Raw genomic sequence first — 17,869 nt, forward strand, 5'->3', positions numbered from 1 at the left:
GAACACCTGGCACTTGCCCCTCCAGTAGAGGCAACCAGATCAACCGTGACTTCATTCAGATGGACAGTCCTGGGAGCCAAACAGCTCAGAGCACCCAGGAACTGGGAGGCCCCACAAACCCTGTTCTTAAAGAGCCAGCCTCCTTTGGGGCATCCTCCGGAAGTTGGCACCTTGTGTGCCTAGACATGGGATCTCACCGCTCCTGGATTTTAGTTCATCGTTTAGTTCACCAATCATCATTTTTTAAAAATTATTTAGGAAAAGTTAAATGGAAAGAACAATGGAAGAAGAGGCAGGAGCTCTGGAGTCCTACCCCAACTCTGCTGTGAGGCAGCTGCATGACCTTGGGAAAATCTGGTCACTTTTCCCTGCCTCAGTTGCCTCTTCTGTATAACAAGGGAGTCAGATCTTGACGATCCCTTTCTATCTCTAAAATTCTTTGGTTCTAAAACTTAGAATGGATCCTAATAGATTTAAAGCTCCACATCTTTATAAACAGGGGTAAGAGAAGCAGCACTAGCTACAAATAGCTGTACTGATAAATTGGTAGAGATAAATAGCAAGAATAAGGAGAGATAGCAGGGTGTACTGGCTAGCTTGGTGGCATATAAATCAGGAATAACTGACACGTAATGGCTGGACAACCCAGATGGTGGTACTGTACAAAGAAATGGCAGTGCAGTAGACAGAGTAAACAGATTTAAAATTAAGAAGTCCTGAGTTCAAATCCTGCCTCAGACACTCACTAGCTGTGTGACCTTGGGTAAGTCACTTACCCTCTCTAAGTCTCAGTTTCTTTATCTGTAAAACAGAGATAATAATAGTATCTACATTGTTGATAGTATCAAGTGAAATAACATATGTAAAGCACTTAGCAAACATTAAAACACTCTATGAAAGCTAACCATTATTATTTGGTTGCTTAAGGATCTCATTAGTGTCAGTTTCACATCCTATCACCTCCTACTATCAAGCCATCCACTCAGTCCATCTCACCATCTGCCTAGCACCACTGGCATGCTCCTCTCCAACTGGACCAGCACCCTCTACACTGGACCTGGGACCTAGTCTCTATTCAATCACAGTTTTCCTGAATTCATGCCCCATTTCCTAGGGAAGTTAATCTCCTCACCATTGGTTTTTACACCCTAGGCTTGAGCCCAGCTGACTGGTGACTCAGTATGTACCACCTAATCCCTACTGCCTGGCCATGCTTCAGGTTCACATCCTATTCAGCCATCTAATTATCCACTCAGTCCATCTCACCATACACTTACCTCTGTGGATGTATCCCCCCCACCCCATTTCCACCTTTCCAGAACAAAGACCCCTTCCCTGGTTCCTTCTCCCTTGTACATAAAGAGGGGTTTGCCTTGGCAAGAAGAGTCACTTGTTCAAGTGAGACAGGCAGGGGTCCAGGAGCAAATAGCAGGAGAAGGCATCTGAATGATATATTCCCGACCCACTCCATGTTCTGATCACGCCATTCCTGGATCACATCTTTCACTTCACTTCTTGAATGTAAGCCATGATTGGTAACATTTTGCAGCCTGCTTATGCGCTCTCCATTGTCTTTCTGGTCACTTGCCATTGTGATTCACCAAAGACTCTGTTATTTTATTAATTCACTGTTACACAGCCTCACTGAGAGAATCCCAGTGTCAGAAATGAGGGGTTTGTGTTAGGGAGCAGTTTGGGATCCTTGAAAACATCATACAATTCTACAAAGTCACTCGTCTTATTATTCAGCCACCAGGCTCACCCTTGCTCTTACTATCATCATCCAAAAAGGTATCATGTCCATCTTCACAAACTCTGAAATTCCCTTTTTTGATCACAGCCTATTGCAATTCCACCCTCTCCCTGTGCCTCACAACCCTAAACCCTGTTCTTTACCCTCAGAACTTCCAATCACTCCACCCTTCTATTCTTTTCCAGGCAATAACCCTTGCTCTGGCTACACTCTCTTCCCCTTCCACATTCTGACACCCTTGGTAAACAAGTTCAACTCTGCCCTGTCCTCATCCCTTGTCTCCATATCCCTTCACCTATCTTGTTCTGCAAAGCCTCAGTCTTGGATTACTTCCGCCATCCACAGCTTTCACTCCTCATGTGCTGCTGAACAGGCCTGGAGAAAAACCAGGAAACTGTGCTAACTAGGTCCACTATAAACGTATGTTACATCATCTCAACTGGGTCTTCACTATGGCAAGGCAATTCCCATTAAATCACAAGCCCATTCACGACAGTGATTTTTCCAAACTTTTTCATCCCTCCTCAAATCTCCCCCAGCTCCCCCTCCCTCTTCCCTCTCACCCAAGAACCTTGCCTCATGTTCCACTGAAAAATCGAGGCCATTCTGTGAGAGCTCCCTCTTGTCCCCTGCTCTTCTCCCACCACCCAGTTGCTTTTGCCATCGTATCCTGATTCATCCCTGTCTCACTTGAAGAGAAGGCCCTTCTCCCTGCCAAGGTAAACCCCTCTTTATGCACAAGTGATCCTATTCTTTCCCATCTTCTCCAGCAGATTGTCCTCTCTATCATCCTCTTTCTCACTTACCTTCAATCTCTCCTCTGCTGACTCTATTGTCCACAAACACCTCTATTTGTTTCCCATCCTCACAAAAGCCCTTACTTGATCCATCCATCCCTACTAGCTACCATCCTACGTTTCTCCTCCCTTTTGTGGCTACACTCCTTCAGAAGATTGGCTACAATCTATGCTTCCACTCCCTTTTCTCTCATTCTCTTCTTAACTCTCTGTCCGGCTTCCAACCTCATCATTCAACCAAAACCAAAATTATGAACTGCCAAATGTGATGGTCTTTTCTCAATCCTCATCCTTCTGCAACAATCTGCAACCTCAAACACTGTTGATCACTCTCTTTTCCTTGATGTTGCTCTCTCTTGGTTCTCCTCCTATCTGACCACTCCTCAGTCTCTTCTGTTGGACGTTAATCTGGGTCGTGTCCATTAACCATGGGTGTCCCCCAAGGCTCTGTCCTGGGCCCTTTTATCTTCTTCCTCTACATTATTTCACTTGGTTATCTCATAACTTCCCTTGGACTGAATCATTATCTCTATGTTGATGATTCCCAGATCTATTTATCATTCAGTTTCACATCTCTGTCTACTGGACATCCTAAACTGGCTTCTCTGCTAAAATCTCATCTTCTCTAGCAAGCCTTCCCAGACCTCCTTTAGTGCTAGTGTCTTCCCTCTGTGATTATCTCCAGTTTATTCTGTCTCTAGCTTGTCTGTGAATAGTTGTCTCCTCCATTAGACTGTGAGTTCCTCTAGGCCAGGATGGGACTAATTTTTGTCTTTCTCTTGCATTAAACCCCAGTGATTAGCACAAGTTATTTAGCACAGAGTTGGTGGTTAATAAATTCTTACTGAATTAACAAGTGCTTGTTGGTTGACTGGGACCAGCTCTTTTTCCATTTTCTGTGCTTGTTCAAGACTCATGCACTGAACTCAGTGAACAGCCTGTCTTAATCATTATGTCATGTCATTGTTGTTCACTCATTTTCCATCATATCTGACTCTTTGTAACCCCATTTAGGGTTTCATTGGCAGAGATACTGCAGTGGTTGGCCAAGACGCACAATAATAATTTTCATCCACTTGGTTTTTCCTCTGTGGCTTTTTAGGTTGATTTCTTTTGAGTGGTCCTGGATCTCACTTAGGGGCCTTTATAATATTCTGGGACTTGGTACAATTGTTACAATGTAATTCACCAACAAAGGAATCTGGAGGTGCTAGGGATAAAAACCTGGCTGTTGTGTGTGCTATCAAGTGGAAGCTTTGTGAGAACTAGTTGGTTCTTCTAGATAGATTCACATTTTCAAGTGGGCCAGGTCCTTCTGTTCCCAGTTCTTTCCTTCAAGCAGGACTTTCACTCTGGCCCAGGCCCTTGCTCCACACCACAGGGGAGGGGTTTCTTTAAAGTGACCGCCAATGTGGAGCTGTGAGTTGATCCAACCATTCTAGAGAGCAGTTTGGAACTATGCCCAAAGGGCTATAAAACTGTGCATATCTATGGATCCAGGAATATCACTTCTAGGTCTATATCACAAAGAGATTGTAAAAATGGGGAAAGGACCCACATGTACAAAAATATTTATAGCGGCTCTTTTTGTTGTGGCAAAAAATTGGAAGTTGAGGGGATGCCCATCAACTGGAGAGTGGCTGAACAAGTTGTGGTATATGAATGTGATGGAATACTATTGTTCCATAAAAAATTATGAGCAGTAGACTTCAGAAAAACCTGGAAAGACTTATATGAACTGATGCTGAGTGAAATGAGCAGAACCAGGAGAACATTGTACACAGTAACAGCCACATTGTGTGATGGCTGACTTTGACAGACTTAGCTCTTCTCAGCAATGCATGGATCTAAGACAACTCCAAAAGACTTAACAATAGAAAACGCTATCCAGAGAAAGAATATTGGAATCTGAATGCAGATGGAAGCATACTATTTGTTTTCCTTTTCTTTTGTTGTTTTGTTTTGTTTCTTCTCTCTCGTGGTTCCTCCCATTAGTTTTTCTTCTTTACATCATGACTAATGTGAAAATATGTTTAATATGAATGCATAAGTAGAGCCTATGTTAGATTGCATGCCATCTTGGGGAGGTGGAAGGAGAGCAAGAGGGAGAAAATTAAAAACTCAAAATCTTATGGAAGTGAATGTTGAAAATTAAAAATTAATTATTAATAATAAATAAACAAAGTGAACTCCAATGGAACAATGGACAAATCAAAGGGCCTAAGGCGATCATCTTAAGAGCAGCTTTCTTTCCCTTCCTCCACCAGGACTGCAAGCCTCTGGTTCATTTGTCACCTTGGAATCTTGGTCCTTTAGTTCTCTACTTTGGGAGGCTATATGAATACAGAGCAATCGACACAAGTGTTTATTAAGCACCTACTATGCGCCATGACTTAGGGCAGTAAGAAGATAGAGCACCAGCCATGGAATCAGGAGAGTTTGAGTTCAAATCTGGCCTCTGACTTAGTAGCTGTGTGTGACCTTGGGAAAGTCACTTCACCCTGTTTACCTCAGTTTCCTCATCTGTAAAAATGAGCTAGAGAAGGAAACGGCAAACCACCCCAGTATCTCTGCCAAGAAAACCCCGAATGGGGCCACAGAGAGTCGGACATGACTGAAACAACTCAACAACAACATGTGCCAGGCATTGGGCTAGGGCTGGGGATGTGAATACAAAGAATTAGATCATCCCTATGCACTGGGGGCTTACATGTCTTCTTCACAGAACATCCAGGAGACCAGCGTCACTGGAGTACTTGGAGAGGAGCAAGTGTAAGAAGACTGGAAAGGTAAGAGGGGGCTGGGTTATATACTCTGAACACAGAGGATTTTGTGTTTGATCCTGGAGGCAATAGGGAGCTCCTGGAATTTATTGAGTAAGGGGGTTGGTGACATGGTAGGACCTACATTCTAGGAAAAGCACTTTGGTGGCTGAATGGAGGACAGATTGGAAGGGGTAGAGGCTTAATAATGCAGGCAGGCCCACCAATAACTACTGCAATAATCCAGGTGCCCACATCAAGGGCTTCAAGGCCTGCACGAGAGTAGTAGCCGTATCAGAGGAGAGAAGGGGATGTATTCAAGAGATGCTGAAATGGGGAAATGAGCAGGCCTTGCAACAGATTGGATAAGAGGGAATGACAGATAGTGAGGTGTCCAGGATGACTCTTAGGTTGTGAGTCTGAGGCAACTGGTGCTGCCCTCCACTGTAACAGGGAAAAGTAGGAGTGGGAAGTTTAGGGGAAAGACGATGAGTTCTGTTTGGGATGTACTGAATTTAAGATGTCTATTGGATATCCAGTTAGAGATTTCTGGAAGGCAGTTGCAAAAGAGATGCAAGACTGGAGGTCAGCAGAGAGGTTGGGGCAGGATAGGTAGATCTGAGAATCATCAGCATAGAGATAAGTTCATAGGAGCTGATGATAACACTAAGTGAAGTAGTACAGAGACAGAAGAGAAGAGGGCCCAGGACAGAACCCTGTGGGTCACCTACAGTTACAGGGTATGATCTGGAGGGGGATCCAGCAAAGGAGACAGAGGAGGAGTAGTCAGATAGGTAGGAGGAGAGCCAGGAGAGAGGGTGTCCTGAAAACCTAGAAAAAAGAGAATATTATCAAAGAGGAGAGAGTGGTCAACAGTATCAAAGGCCACAGAGGGGTCAAAGAGAATGAGGATAAGAAAAGGCCATTGGATTCAGCAATTGCTAACTTTGGAGAGAGTAGATTGGGTGGAATGGTAAGGTAGGAAGCCAGATTGTAAGGGGCCTAAGAAGAGGGTGAGAAGAGAGAATGTGGAAGCCCCTGTTGCAGATGGCTTTTTTGTGGAATTTAGACACACAGGACGGAAGAGAAATAGGATGTTAATTAGCACGGACAGATCAATTGAGAATTTTTTGAGAATGGGGGAGACATGGATGGAAAGGAACCAAGAGACAGCGGATAAGTGAGAGAGTAGGGATGGCAGAGAAGACAACCTCTTGGAGAAAATGGGATGGGATCACTTGGACAAGAGAAGGGGTTAGTCAAGGTAAGGAGTAAGGCCGTCTCTTCATTCAAAACAGGGGTAGAGGAGGAGAAAGCGGAAAAAGGGGTCTGGGTGATGTGAGATGAGGAGGAGGGAAAATATGGAACTCAGGCTGAATGGCCTCAATTTTTTCTGCAAAATGTGAGGCAAGATTCTCAGCTAAGGGGGAAGGGAAAGGAGCCATGGGAGGGTGGAGGAAGGATGAAAAGGGGTGTGGAAGAGTTACTGTGGAGAGCGGGATAGTGCATTGATAAAGGAAATAGAGTAGGATTGCTTAGCAGCCATGAGGACTCAGTTAAGGTTGTGTAACAAATCTGTAGTATCAGAACAATTACATGATTTTTCTCCCCTTTCATTCACTGGCACATGTGTGGGGGCAAAGGCAACAGAAGATGGCAGTGATTCCAAAGCTGATACTTGGCAGGGTACAATGGTTAATATAAGGGGGTTACAGACTAAAAAGAAGAGGACAGTGTAGGTTTGAACTGATTCATCAAGTTCAAGTCAAGGGGTCAAGATCGAGAAAAGAAGAAAAAGCAGCTAATCCAAGGAAGATGGCCTTGGGAGAGAATTGAGGGGTTGAGGGATTAAAGGTCACAGTCTGGATAAAGAGCAGAGTTTGGTAAGGGAAGGAAAAGGGAGAGGTGGAAAACCAATAGATTATAAAATAAGGGGATTTCAGCATTCCTTTTCTATTACCCTGTCCAGTCTGATAGTTTTGAGGAAGTACCTCAAAGTTGTTTTAATTTCTCTAATTAATAGTGATTTAGAGCATTTTTTTCATGTGACTGTAGATAGCTTTCATTTCTTCATCTGTAAAGTATCTGTTCATATCCTTTGACCATTTATCAATTAGGGAATGATGATGATTCTCATCAATTTGACTCAGTTCTCTCTACATTTGAGAGATGAGGTCTTCATCAGAGAAATTTGCTGTAAACATTTTCTCCCAGTTTTCTGTTTTCCTTATAATCTTGGCTGCATTTGGTTTTGTGTTGCAAAACCTTTTAATTTAATGTTATCAAAATTATCCATTTTACATCCCATAAACGTTCTCTATCTCTTTTGGTTATAAATTCTTCCCTTCTCCATAGATCTGACAGGTGAACTATTTCTTGCTCTTCTAATTTGCTTAAGGTATCATCCTTTATATCTAAATCATCTACCCATTTTGACATAATCTTGTTATATAATGTGAGGTGTTGGTCTATACCTAGTTTTTGCCAAACTGCTTTCCCGTTTTCCCAGCAATTTTTGTCAAATAGTGAGTTCTTTTCTCAAAAGTCTGGATCTTTACATTTATCAAACACAAGATAACTATGGTCTTTTTCCTACTGTGTATCATGGACCTAATTTATTTCATGGACCCACCACTCTATTTCTTAGCAAGTACTAGATTGTTTTGATGACTACCACTTTGTAATATGCTTTGAGATCTGCTATGGCTAGGCCACCTTCCTTCACATCTTTTTTCCATTAATTCGTTTAAAATTCTTGACCTTTTGTTCTTCCGTGTAAATTTTGTTATTATTTTTTCCATTTCTATAAAATAATTTTTGATTGCTATGGCACTGAATAAGTATATTAATTTATGCAGAATTGTCATTTTTGTTATATTGGGTTGGCCTATCCACGAACAATTAATATTTTTCATATTGTTGAGATATGACTTTGTGTGAAAAGTGTTTTGTAATTGTGTTTACATATAGTTCCTAGGATTGTCTTGGCAGTTAGACTACTAAGGATTTTATGTTGTCTACAGTTATTTTACATGGAATCTCTCTATCTCTTGCTGCTGGACCTTGCTGGTAATATATAGAAATGCTGGTGATTTATGTGGGTTTATTTTTACATCCTGCAACTTTGCTAAAATTAATAATCATTTTAACTAGTTTTTTAGTTGATTCTCTGGGATTCTCCAAGTATACCATCATATCATTTTCAAAGAGTGATAGCTTTGTTTCCTCACTGCCTAGTCTGAATCCTTCGATTTCTTTTTCTTCTCTTATTGCTATAGCTAGCATTTCTAGTACCATATTGAATAACAGTGGTGATAATGAGTGTCCTTGCTTCCCCCCAGATCTTACCAGGAAGGCTTCTAGCTTATCCCCATTACAGGTAATACTTGCTGTTAGTTTTAGACAAATACTACTTATCATTTTAAGGAAAGCTCCATTTATTCCTATGCTTTTTAGAGTTTTTAATAGGAATGAGTATTGTATTTTATCAAAAGCCTTTTCTGCATCTATTGAGATAATCATATGATTTTTGTTAGTTTTGTTATTGTTATTTTTCCTAATATTGAACTAGCCCTGCATTCCTGATGTAAATTTCATATGCTCACAGAATATGATCTTTGTGAAAAGTTGCCATAATCTCCTTGCTAGTATTTTATTAAAAATTTTTGCATCAATATTCATTAGGAAATTGGCCTATAGTTTTTTCCTGTATTTGCTCTTCCTGGTATAGGTATCAGCACCATATCTGCGTCATAAAAGGAATTTGGCAGGACTTCTTCTTTGCCTATTTTTCCAAACAGTTTATATAATATTGGAATTAATTGTTCTTTAAATATTTGGTAGGATTCACTTGTGAATCCATCTGGTCCTGGTGATTTTTTCTTAGGGAGCTCATTGATAGCTTGTTCAATTTCTTTTTTCTAAAGTAGAATTATTTAACCACTGAATATGTCCATTTTGAAGAAGATGGTACTCAGGAAAGGAAATACAAAGCAGAAAAGTAAATTAGTGACCCAATGAGATAATATTTATAAAGCAGTTGGCAAATAGTAGGTGCTTAATAAATGCTTATTCCATTCCATTCTTATTGAAGTCTCCCTACTCTAGCTACCATATGGATGTGGTTAGTGATGAAACTATAATGTGATGCTCTGTCACTCAATGGAAGTCTTAAGAGTTACAGGATGCCACAGGGAAAGTCAAAGAAAGAAATGGAGCTAGAAGGTGTCTCTCTTTTAAACCGGTCATCCTGCCCCTCTGTCAATGTCAAGGGGTGGCATGGAGTTTCTTGGATCATTCCATTGTGATGAGTCCTTTAAGTACCAAGACCTCATATGGCCCAAAGCAGCCAGAAAGTTTCCCCCCAAGCCTAAGTTACTTACCACATCTCTGGAGCCCCTGGAAACAACCAGGGAGGCTCCAGGATGCACAATTCCCCCCAAAATTGGATCCTACAAGTCTGTACTACACGATAAACAAGTAAAAAGAGGTAAAGAATATGAGAATATTGAAATTAAGTGCTACATGCATTACAGATAGATTTGAAAGAATGGGGAGAGCTGGAAAGAATAAAATATTTTGGAGATGTGGCCCATATAATTATCCCTCATCATCTTCTTTATCTGCATGATGAGAGACTTGAAGTCTAGGTGACTCCTGAGGTCTCTTTTAGATATAAATCTGAGACTATGAACCCTTTTCACCTACTCCCCTCCAATGCCTTGCCAAAAAAAAAAGACAATGAGAAGAAATGGGATGAAGAGGACTAGATTTGAAACTGGCTGGAAAGGCACCCAATTATCCTCCTATTATCTTATAGTACTAGGAAGGGGTCACAGGGCTAAAGAAGGACTCTGGGGACAAGGGGGAAGAGGTAGAAGGATAGTTCGCAGAGGTGTGGGTACCTGGCAAGGGAGAGCAGGGATGGGGTAACAGGGTTAAGGGAAGATTTGAAAAAGGTAAGAAAGGGGTATTTGGAAAGAGAAGAGAAGATGGGGGATAACTGGGTGGCTTTCTATCTAGTTTCCAAATCCAGTCCTCCTCATTCCATTTCCTTTTACTATCTGCCTTTTTTTTTGGGGGGGGGGGGGTAGGGAGAGGTCAGGGGAGGGGAGTAGGTAGAAGGGATTCATAGTTTCATAGATTTTGAGCTAAAATAGACCTTAGGAGTCACCTAGTTCAACTCCTTCATTTTACAGATGAGGAAACTGAGGCCTATGAAGGGTTAAAGGACTTACCCAAGGACACAAGTGGCAAAATCTGGTTTTGCATCCAGGTTTTTTGACTCCAAACCCAATGCTTTCCATTACACCAGGCTGTCATCCTAGGTTCAAGTAAGCTGAGTAGAGATCGTGGAACACAGAATTCTAGAGCTCGAAGGAACCTGAGAGATTATCCAGGCCAATCCCTTCATTTTATAAATGGGGGCAGTTGGGAAAGGGAGGGGGCTGGGGGGGGATAGTTGGGAGGGTAGAAGGGGCTGGGGAAGAAGAGTTTGGACAGGAGGAGAGGGTTGGGGATACCTGGGATAGAGACAAGGGAATGAGGAAGAACAGTCTGGACAGAAAGGGATGAGAAATAACAAGTGGAATGGGAATGAGAGGGACAGTTGGGATGGTACCAGTAGAGACAGTTGGGGGAAAAGGACCCCAGGAAAGGTCAGTTGGGATGAAGAGAGCCTCAAAAAGGCATTTTGGGAGACAAACAGAGGGTCACTTACGGCAAATCAGGATGGAAGAAAGATGCTATTAAAGAATAATTTGGATGGGGATATGAGGAGCAAAGATAAAGGGCTTAAGGAGGATTTTTTCCTTTGGAAAAATGGGCTGAGGAGGGACAGTTTGGAAATTGCAATGAGACGGTTGAGTAGTATACCTCATATAGACATGAACGGGGAACTAAGGACTGATAGTCATGACAGTGATAGGGAAATGGGGAGGCACATTTTGGATAGGAAGGTGCTGTCTAGAAATAAGTGGAAAAGACAGGTGTGTTCGGGGAAGGACGGTTCAGAAAGGGACTCTGGGCTGGGGAGGGACACTTGGGAAAGGGGGAGGAGACTGAAAAAAGAAAAATGGGAAAAGGACAGAGGGTGGAGTAAGGACACTCTCAACAGGAGAAGGCTCAGAAGGGACAGTTGGGACAGGGAAAGAGCAGCAAAAGGCAGTTATAACAATTACAGGAGAATGAGGAAAGACAGTTGGGAAAAGAAGACGTATCTGGGGACAAACAATTGGGACAGGCAGATGAGGAAGAACAGTTGGGATAGAAGGAAGACACTAAGGAAAGATAACTGGGAAAGAGGTAGGAGGCTAAAGAGGGACAACTTAAACAGAATGAGGGGATTAGAAGACAGTTGGGACAGAAGGAGGAGACCAAAGAAGAACAGTTTAGACAGAAGAAGGTATCTGATAAAGGAAAGGCTGGATGAGGCGACAGGGCTAAGGATGGACCCGTGGGACAGGGGGAGAAGACTGAAGCGGGATAATTTAGCTAGGAGGAAGTACCTGTCAAGGGAGAGTTGGGATAGGGTGACAGGGCTAAGGAAGGACTCTGGGGACAGGGGGAGGAGACCGAAGAGGGATAATTTAGACAGGAGGAGGTACCTGTCAAGGGAAAGTTGGGATGGGGTGACAGGGCTAAGGAAGGACTCTTGGGACAGGGGGAGGAGACTGAAGGGGAACAGGTACAGGCACGTAACAAAGGAATATTGGGATGGGGTGACAGGGCTAAGGAAGGATCTGAAAAAGCTAAGACAAAAGAGGAATTACATCTTGGGTAAAGGTACAACAAGAATGGGGAGAGAGAATTTAGAAAAGAAGGGGCTTGGGAGGGAAAATTGGGACAAGGGGAGGTACCTGAGGAAGGATCACTGGGAAAGTAACAGGAGCCCCGAGGACAACTTGGACACGCGGAGAAGGCTAAAGAGGGACAGTTTGGACGGGAAAGGGTATAGTGACAGTGATAATTCGGAAAGGATGGGTAAAGTGAGACGGCTTCGGAGGGACAAATTGGGCAGGGTGTGGGAGCTCAAAGGGGGCAGCTGGATCTGTGACTTGAGCCAGGGTACCCAATCCTGGAAGCCTTGCAAGGGTTATCTGGACAGACGGTACAAGGGAAGAGGACAACTGGGAAAGTCTGAGGAGGATGAAACATGATGTTTGGGACGAGGATGAACGTCTGGAGGAGGACCCGGAGCTAAGAAGAGGCAATTATGTCAGGGATGCAGACAGGGAAGACTGGAAGATGCTGAAAATGAGGCATCGGGTTAGGGAGAGGAAACTTAAGAAGGACAGTCGGGACAGGGACTCTGGGAGGAACCCCGAGGACAAGGGGACAGACCTGACGAAACCATCTCCCCACGGGGGGCTTTCCAATGGGGCAAACAAGGCGGTGGAGAAGCCTTCGTCTGGGGAGAGTCACTGGGGTCAGGGGGAGCTGGCTGAGCGCAGCCAGGCGGCACGGAGGAAAGAGAGTGCCGGGGCGGAGCTGCGAAGCGGGGCCAAGCAGAGCCCCCAGGGGACCGTGGAGCCGGAGAAAGAGGAGGTGTGGCCGGGGCCCAAGGGGGCTGAGGAAGGGAAGATGGGCCAGCAGAGGTAGAGCTGGGTCTGGACCGATGGCCGGGGCAGAGCTGGGGACAGCTGGGGCCGAGGGGCAGGGACCGCGACAGTCTGAGCGAGCTCGAAACTGCAGCAGGGCACCAGGAGGCGGGACCCGGTGAGCCTGGGCGCACGTGGAGGAGCCAAGCTGTGCGCACGCGCGGGAGGCGGAACCAATTGTGACGGCGGCGGAGTTTCCGGCCGGCACTACAAAGGTGAGGCCCAGGAGGGCGGGGCGGAGCGGAGCGGAGGGCCCGGTGACGCAGCGGGCCCGGTGACGCAGCGGCTCCGCGGGGCGGGGCGGAGGGACGGAGCAGAGCAGCGGCGCCCCGGGCGGAAGGGGCCAAGCGCTCGGGGGCGGAGGCGGCGGCGGCGGCGGTGGCAGCGGGGGTGCACTGGCGGCCGCCTCTCCATCCAGCCGTCCGTCCTTCGGTCATTCACTCACCCTCCATCATGAGCACCAAGCAGGTCACGTGCCGGTCAGTGCTGGGGGAGGGGATGTCAGGGGCCGGGGGACCTGTGAGAAAGGAGGAGGGGACCCGCCTCCGGTCCGCCCGCAACGGGTCCCCGAGTACTTCCCGCGCCGCGCCGGGGCCGCCGCCTCTGCGTTTTTTGTCTCCGAGGGGGCGGGCGCTTCCCGAGTGCGTGTGGAGTGCCTGAGCCCGTGCTCTGTGTGGTGGGTAGGCGGGGCGAGCGCTGCGTTCCCCATTTCGCTGGTCAAGGGGCGGCTGAGGCCACACCGATCTGGGGAGCCGCCCCTAAAGCGATCCCTCCTTCTGATTCCCGAAATTATAGAGTCCCAAAGTTTGCAGATCCCCTCCCCCCTTAGAGGGCCCGTTCTGGGATCACGTGAGAAAACACCTGACAAGCCCTGTAAAGTGCTGTTTCAGAGTTGGGGCCCCCCCTCCCCTCTTCGAGATCCTTCTTTGGGATCGCATGAAGTAACATCTGGCAAGTGCTTTAAAGCTCTATTTAAGTGCTAGTTATTATCACGATTATAACATTAGATCTTCAAGGGGCAGTCATCTTTCTCGTCTAACCGACTCCTTCAAACTACATGTTATCTCATTGGATCCTCCCCATAACTTTGTGAGGTAGGTGGCATTATTATTCCCAACTTTGTGAAGTGGGTTTTATTATCCCCTTTTACAGATGAGGAAACTGAGCCCTGAACAGGGAAAGTAACTTATCCAAGGTTATACAGCAGCTAGTAAGTGGCGGAAGGATTTGAGTCCACCCAGGTCTGCTTGACTCCAAATCCAGCCTCCTTTCCATGCATCAGGCTGCCTCTCCCATGCAGATAGGTAGGTCTACTAATCCACCCCAGAACCTGAACTGGAGCCCTCACTGCAGTGCCCTACCAAGTGGTCATCCAGCCTCGAAGACCCCCAGCAATGGTGAATTCTGGTACCTACCCACCAAGCACAGTTGTTCAACTTTTAGACAACTCCTATAGGAAGATTTTCCTGATGTCAGGCCAACACCTTGCCTCTTGCAGTTTTATTTTCTACCCTCTGAGGCTTCAGCAAAACAAGACTCACCAATCCCTAGTCCACCTGACAGTCCTTCATATATTTGTGGATAGCTTTTCCTTTGCTCCCTATGCCTTCCAAGCTCAAAGGTCCCATATCCTCCCCTTCTCAAAGGTCCCTGTCAACTCCTATGGCATGATTTCCACTTTGACCTGGGTTTCTTCTGTAGTTCTGTGCTCGTCCGGTATTATGCCAGCCAACACAATGGATTCACATCTTGTTCAGAAAATCAGTTCTGATAGGTAATGTTGTTAACCTGAATAACCTTTTAGAAATAAGAAGTTCACTTCCTTTCAAAAACCACAAGTAAAATCTCCAGAACTCTAGGAAGCTTTCTTAGTTCTTTTTTTTTTTTTTTGGTAGAATTGTCATTTTTATTATATTAGCTCAGCCTACCCGTGTGCAACTGATATTTTTCCAGTTATTTAGATCTGACTTTATTTGTGCGAAAAGTGTTTTGTAATTGTGTTCATATAGTTCCTGAGTTTGTTTTGGCAGGTAGACTCCCAAATATTTTATAATGTCTAGTATAACTTTAAGTGGAATTTCTCTTTCTGTCTTTTGCTGTTGGGCTTTGTTAGTAATATATAGAAATGCCAATGATTTATGTGGGTTTACTTTATATCCTGCAACTTGGTAAATTTGTTTATTATTTCAAGTAATTTTTTACTTGATTCTCTAGGATTCTCTAAGTGTACCATCATATCATTTGCAAAGAGTGATAGTTTTGTTTCTTCTTTGCCTATTCTAATTCCTTCAATGTCTTTTTCTTCTCTTATTGCTAAAGCTAACATTTCTGTACAATATTGAATAACATTGGTGATAATGGACATCCTTGTTTCACCCCCCATCTTATTGGAAATGCTTCTAGCTTATCCCTGTTACATATAATTGCTGATGGTTTTAGATAGATCCTACCTATCATTTTAAGGAATACTCTATTTATTCCTATGCTCTCTAGTGTTTTTAATAGGAATGGATGTTGTATTTTGTCAAAAGCTTTTTCTGCATCTGTTGAGATAATCATATGATTTCTGTTAGTTTTGTTGTGATATGGTCAGTTATGCTGATAGTTTTCCTAATATTGAACTAGTCCTGCATTCCTGTATAAATTCTACCTGGTCATAGTGTATTATCCTCCTGATAAGTTGCTGTAATCTCTTTGCTAATATTTTATTTAGAATTTTTCCCTCTATATTCATTAGGGAAATTGGTTTATGGTTTTCTTTCTCTGTTTTGGCTCTTCCCGGTTTAGGTATCAGTACCATATTTGTATCATAAAAAGAAGGACTCTTCACCTGTTTTCCCAAATAGTTTATATAGTATTGGAATTAGTTGTTCTTTAAATGTTTGATAGAATTCACTTGTAAATCCATCTGGCCCTAGAAATTTTTTCATAGAGAGTACATTTGATGGCTTTTTCAATTTATTTTTCTGATATGGGGTTATTTAAGTATTTTATTTCTTCTTCCATTAATCTGGGCAATTTATATTTTTGTAAATATTCATCCATTTCACTAAGATTGTCAAATTTATTGGCATGCAGTTGGGCAAAATAGCTCCTAATTTTTGTTTTGATTTCCTCTTCATTGGTGGTGAATTCATCCTTTTCATTTTTGATGCTGGTAATTTGGTTTTCTTCTTTATTTTTTTAAATCAAATTAACAAAAAGTTTATTTTATTGTTGTTGTTGTTGTTGTTTTTTCCATAAAACCAGCTCTTGGTTTTATTTATGAGTTTAATAGTTTTCTTAATTTCAGTTTTATTAATCTCTCCTTTGGTTTGCAGAATTTCTAAACTTGTTATTTACTATTATTTTTTTTTTTAGGCAGTTGGGGTTAAGTGACTTGCCCAGGGGTGTTTGGTCTTAGGCTGGATTTGAATTCAGGTCCTCCTGACTTCGGGGCCGATGCTCTATCAACTGTGCCACCTAGCTGCCTCCGGTTTGCAGAATTTCTAATTTGGTATTTTAATTGGGGTTTTTCAATTTGTTCTTTTTCTAGCTTTTTTAGTTACATGCCCAATTCATTAATCTCTTCTTTCTCATTTTATTCATGTAAGCATTTAGAGATATAAAACTTCCCCTAAGAACCACTTCTGCTGCATCCCCTAAGTTTTGGTATGTTGTCTCATTATTGTCATTCTCCTGGATGAAGTTGTTTCTGTGATTTGTTGTTTGACCCACTCATTTTTTAGGATTCAGTTATTTAGTTTTCAATTAATTTTTAGTCTGTCTTTCCATGGCCCTTTATTATGTGTAATTTTTATTGCATCATGATCTAAAAAGGATGCATTTAATATTTCTGCCTTTCTGCATTGGATTGTGAGGTTTTTATGCCCTAGAACATGGTCACTTTTTGTGTAGGTGCCATGTAGCACCAAGAAAAAGGTATATTCCTTTTTCTTCCCGTTCAGTTTTCTCCAGAGGTCAACCATATCTACTTTTCTAAAATCCTATTCATCTCTTTAACTTCTTTCTTATTTATTTTGTGGTTAGATTTATCTAGTTCTGAGAGGGGGAAGTTGTCCCCCACTAGTATAGCTTTGTTATGTTTCGTCTTGTAACTTCCGTAACTTCCTTAACTTCTCCTCTAGGAATTTGGATGCTATACCACTTGGTGCATATATGTTTAGTAATGATATTACTTCATTGTCCATGGTACCTTTAGCAGGATGTAGTTTCCTTCCTTATCTCTTTTAATTAGATGTATATTTTGCTTTTGGTTTCTCTGAGATCAGGATTGCTACCCCTGCTTTTTTTAACTTTAGCTGAAGCATAATATATTCTGCTCCAGCCTTTTAACCTTTACTCTGTGTATATCTCTCTGCTTCAAATGTATTTCTTGTAAACAGCATATTGTAGGATTATGGCTTTTAATCCACTTTGCTATCGCTTCCATTTTATAGGAGAGTTCACCCCATTCACACTCACAGTTATGATTACTATCTGTGTCTTTCTCTCCATCCTGTTCCCCCCTTCTCCGCTTTATGCTTTTCTCTCTCCTTTCTCCCTTTCCGTCCTCACTAATGTTTTGCTTTTGACCACTGCCTCCCTCATTCCACCCTCCCTTCTATTAGCCCCTTCTCTTTTCTTCCCCTTTACCCTTACTACTACTTCCCTCCTTTCTATTCACTCCGTCCCTTTTCTTTTCTCTTTCTCCCCTCCTACTTCCTATAGGTTGTTAGATTTCTATACCTAACTGAATGTTATTCCCTCTTGAACCACATCTGATGAGTAAGGTTCAAACAATGCTCATCTCCCTTCCATCTTTCCCTCTACTGTAATGGGTTTTTTGTGCCTTTTCACATGATGTAATTTACCCTTATCTGCCTCCAGCTTTCCTTTTCTCCCAGTACAGTTCCTTAATCAGATCCACTTAATCCCCTTAATTAGATCTACTTTACCCACTTAATTAGATTTTTTTAT

The 17,869-nt window shown here is 43.1% G+C and overlaps 1 protein-coding gene across 1 annotated transcript in view; it reads left to right on the top strand.

The window, feature by feature from the left end:
- Positions 1-13,279: 13,279 nt before the first annotated feature.
- The window catches only part of MKRN2 (makorin ring finger protein 2), a 29,473-nt gene continuing 24,883 nt past the window's right edge, over positions 13,280-17,869 (top strand). The window contains exons 1-2 of the mRNA XM_027863774.1: positions 13,280-13,389; positions 13,918-14,004. Of these exons, the coding sequence (XP_027719575.1) occupies positions 13,364-13,389; positions 13,918-14,004 (113 nt within the window). The 5' untranslated portion in view covers positions 13,280-13,363. The remainder of the gene's footprint in view (positions 13,390-13,917; positions 14,005-17,869) is intronic.

This window comes from Vombatus ursinus, unplaced genomic scaffold (genome assembly GCF_900497805.2).
Source record: "Vombatus ursinus unplaced genomic scaffold, bare-nosed wombat genome assembly UNPS02014773.1, whole genome shotgun sequence".
Classification (NCBI taxonomy): domain Eukaryota; kingdom Metazoa; phylum Chordata; class Mammalia; order Diprotodontia; family Vombatidae; genus Vombatus; species Vombatus ursinus.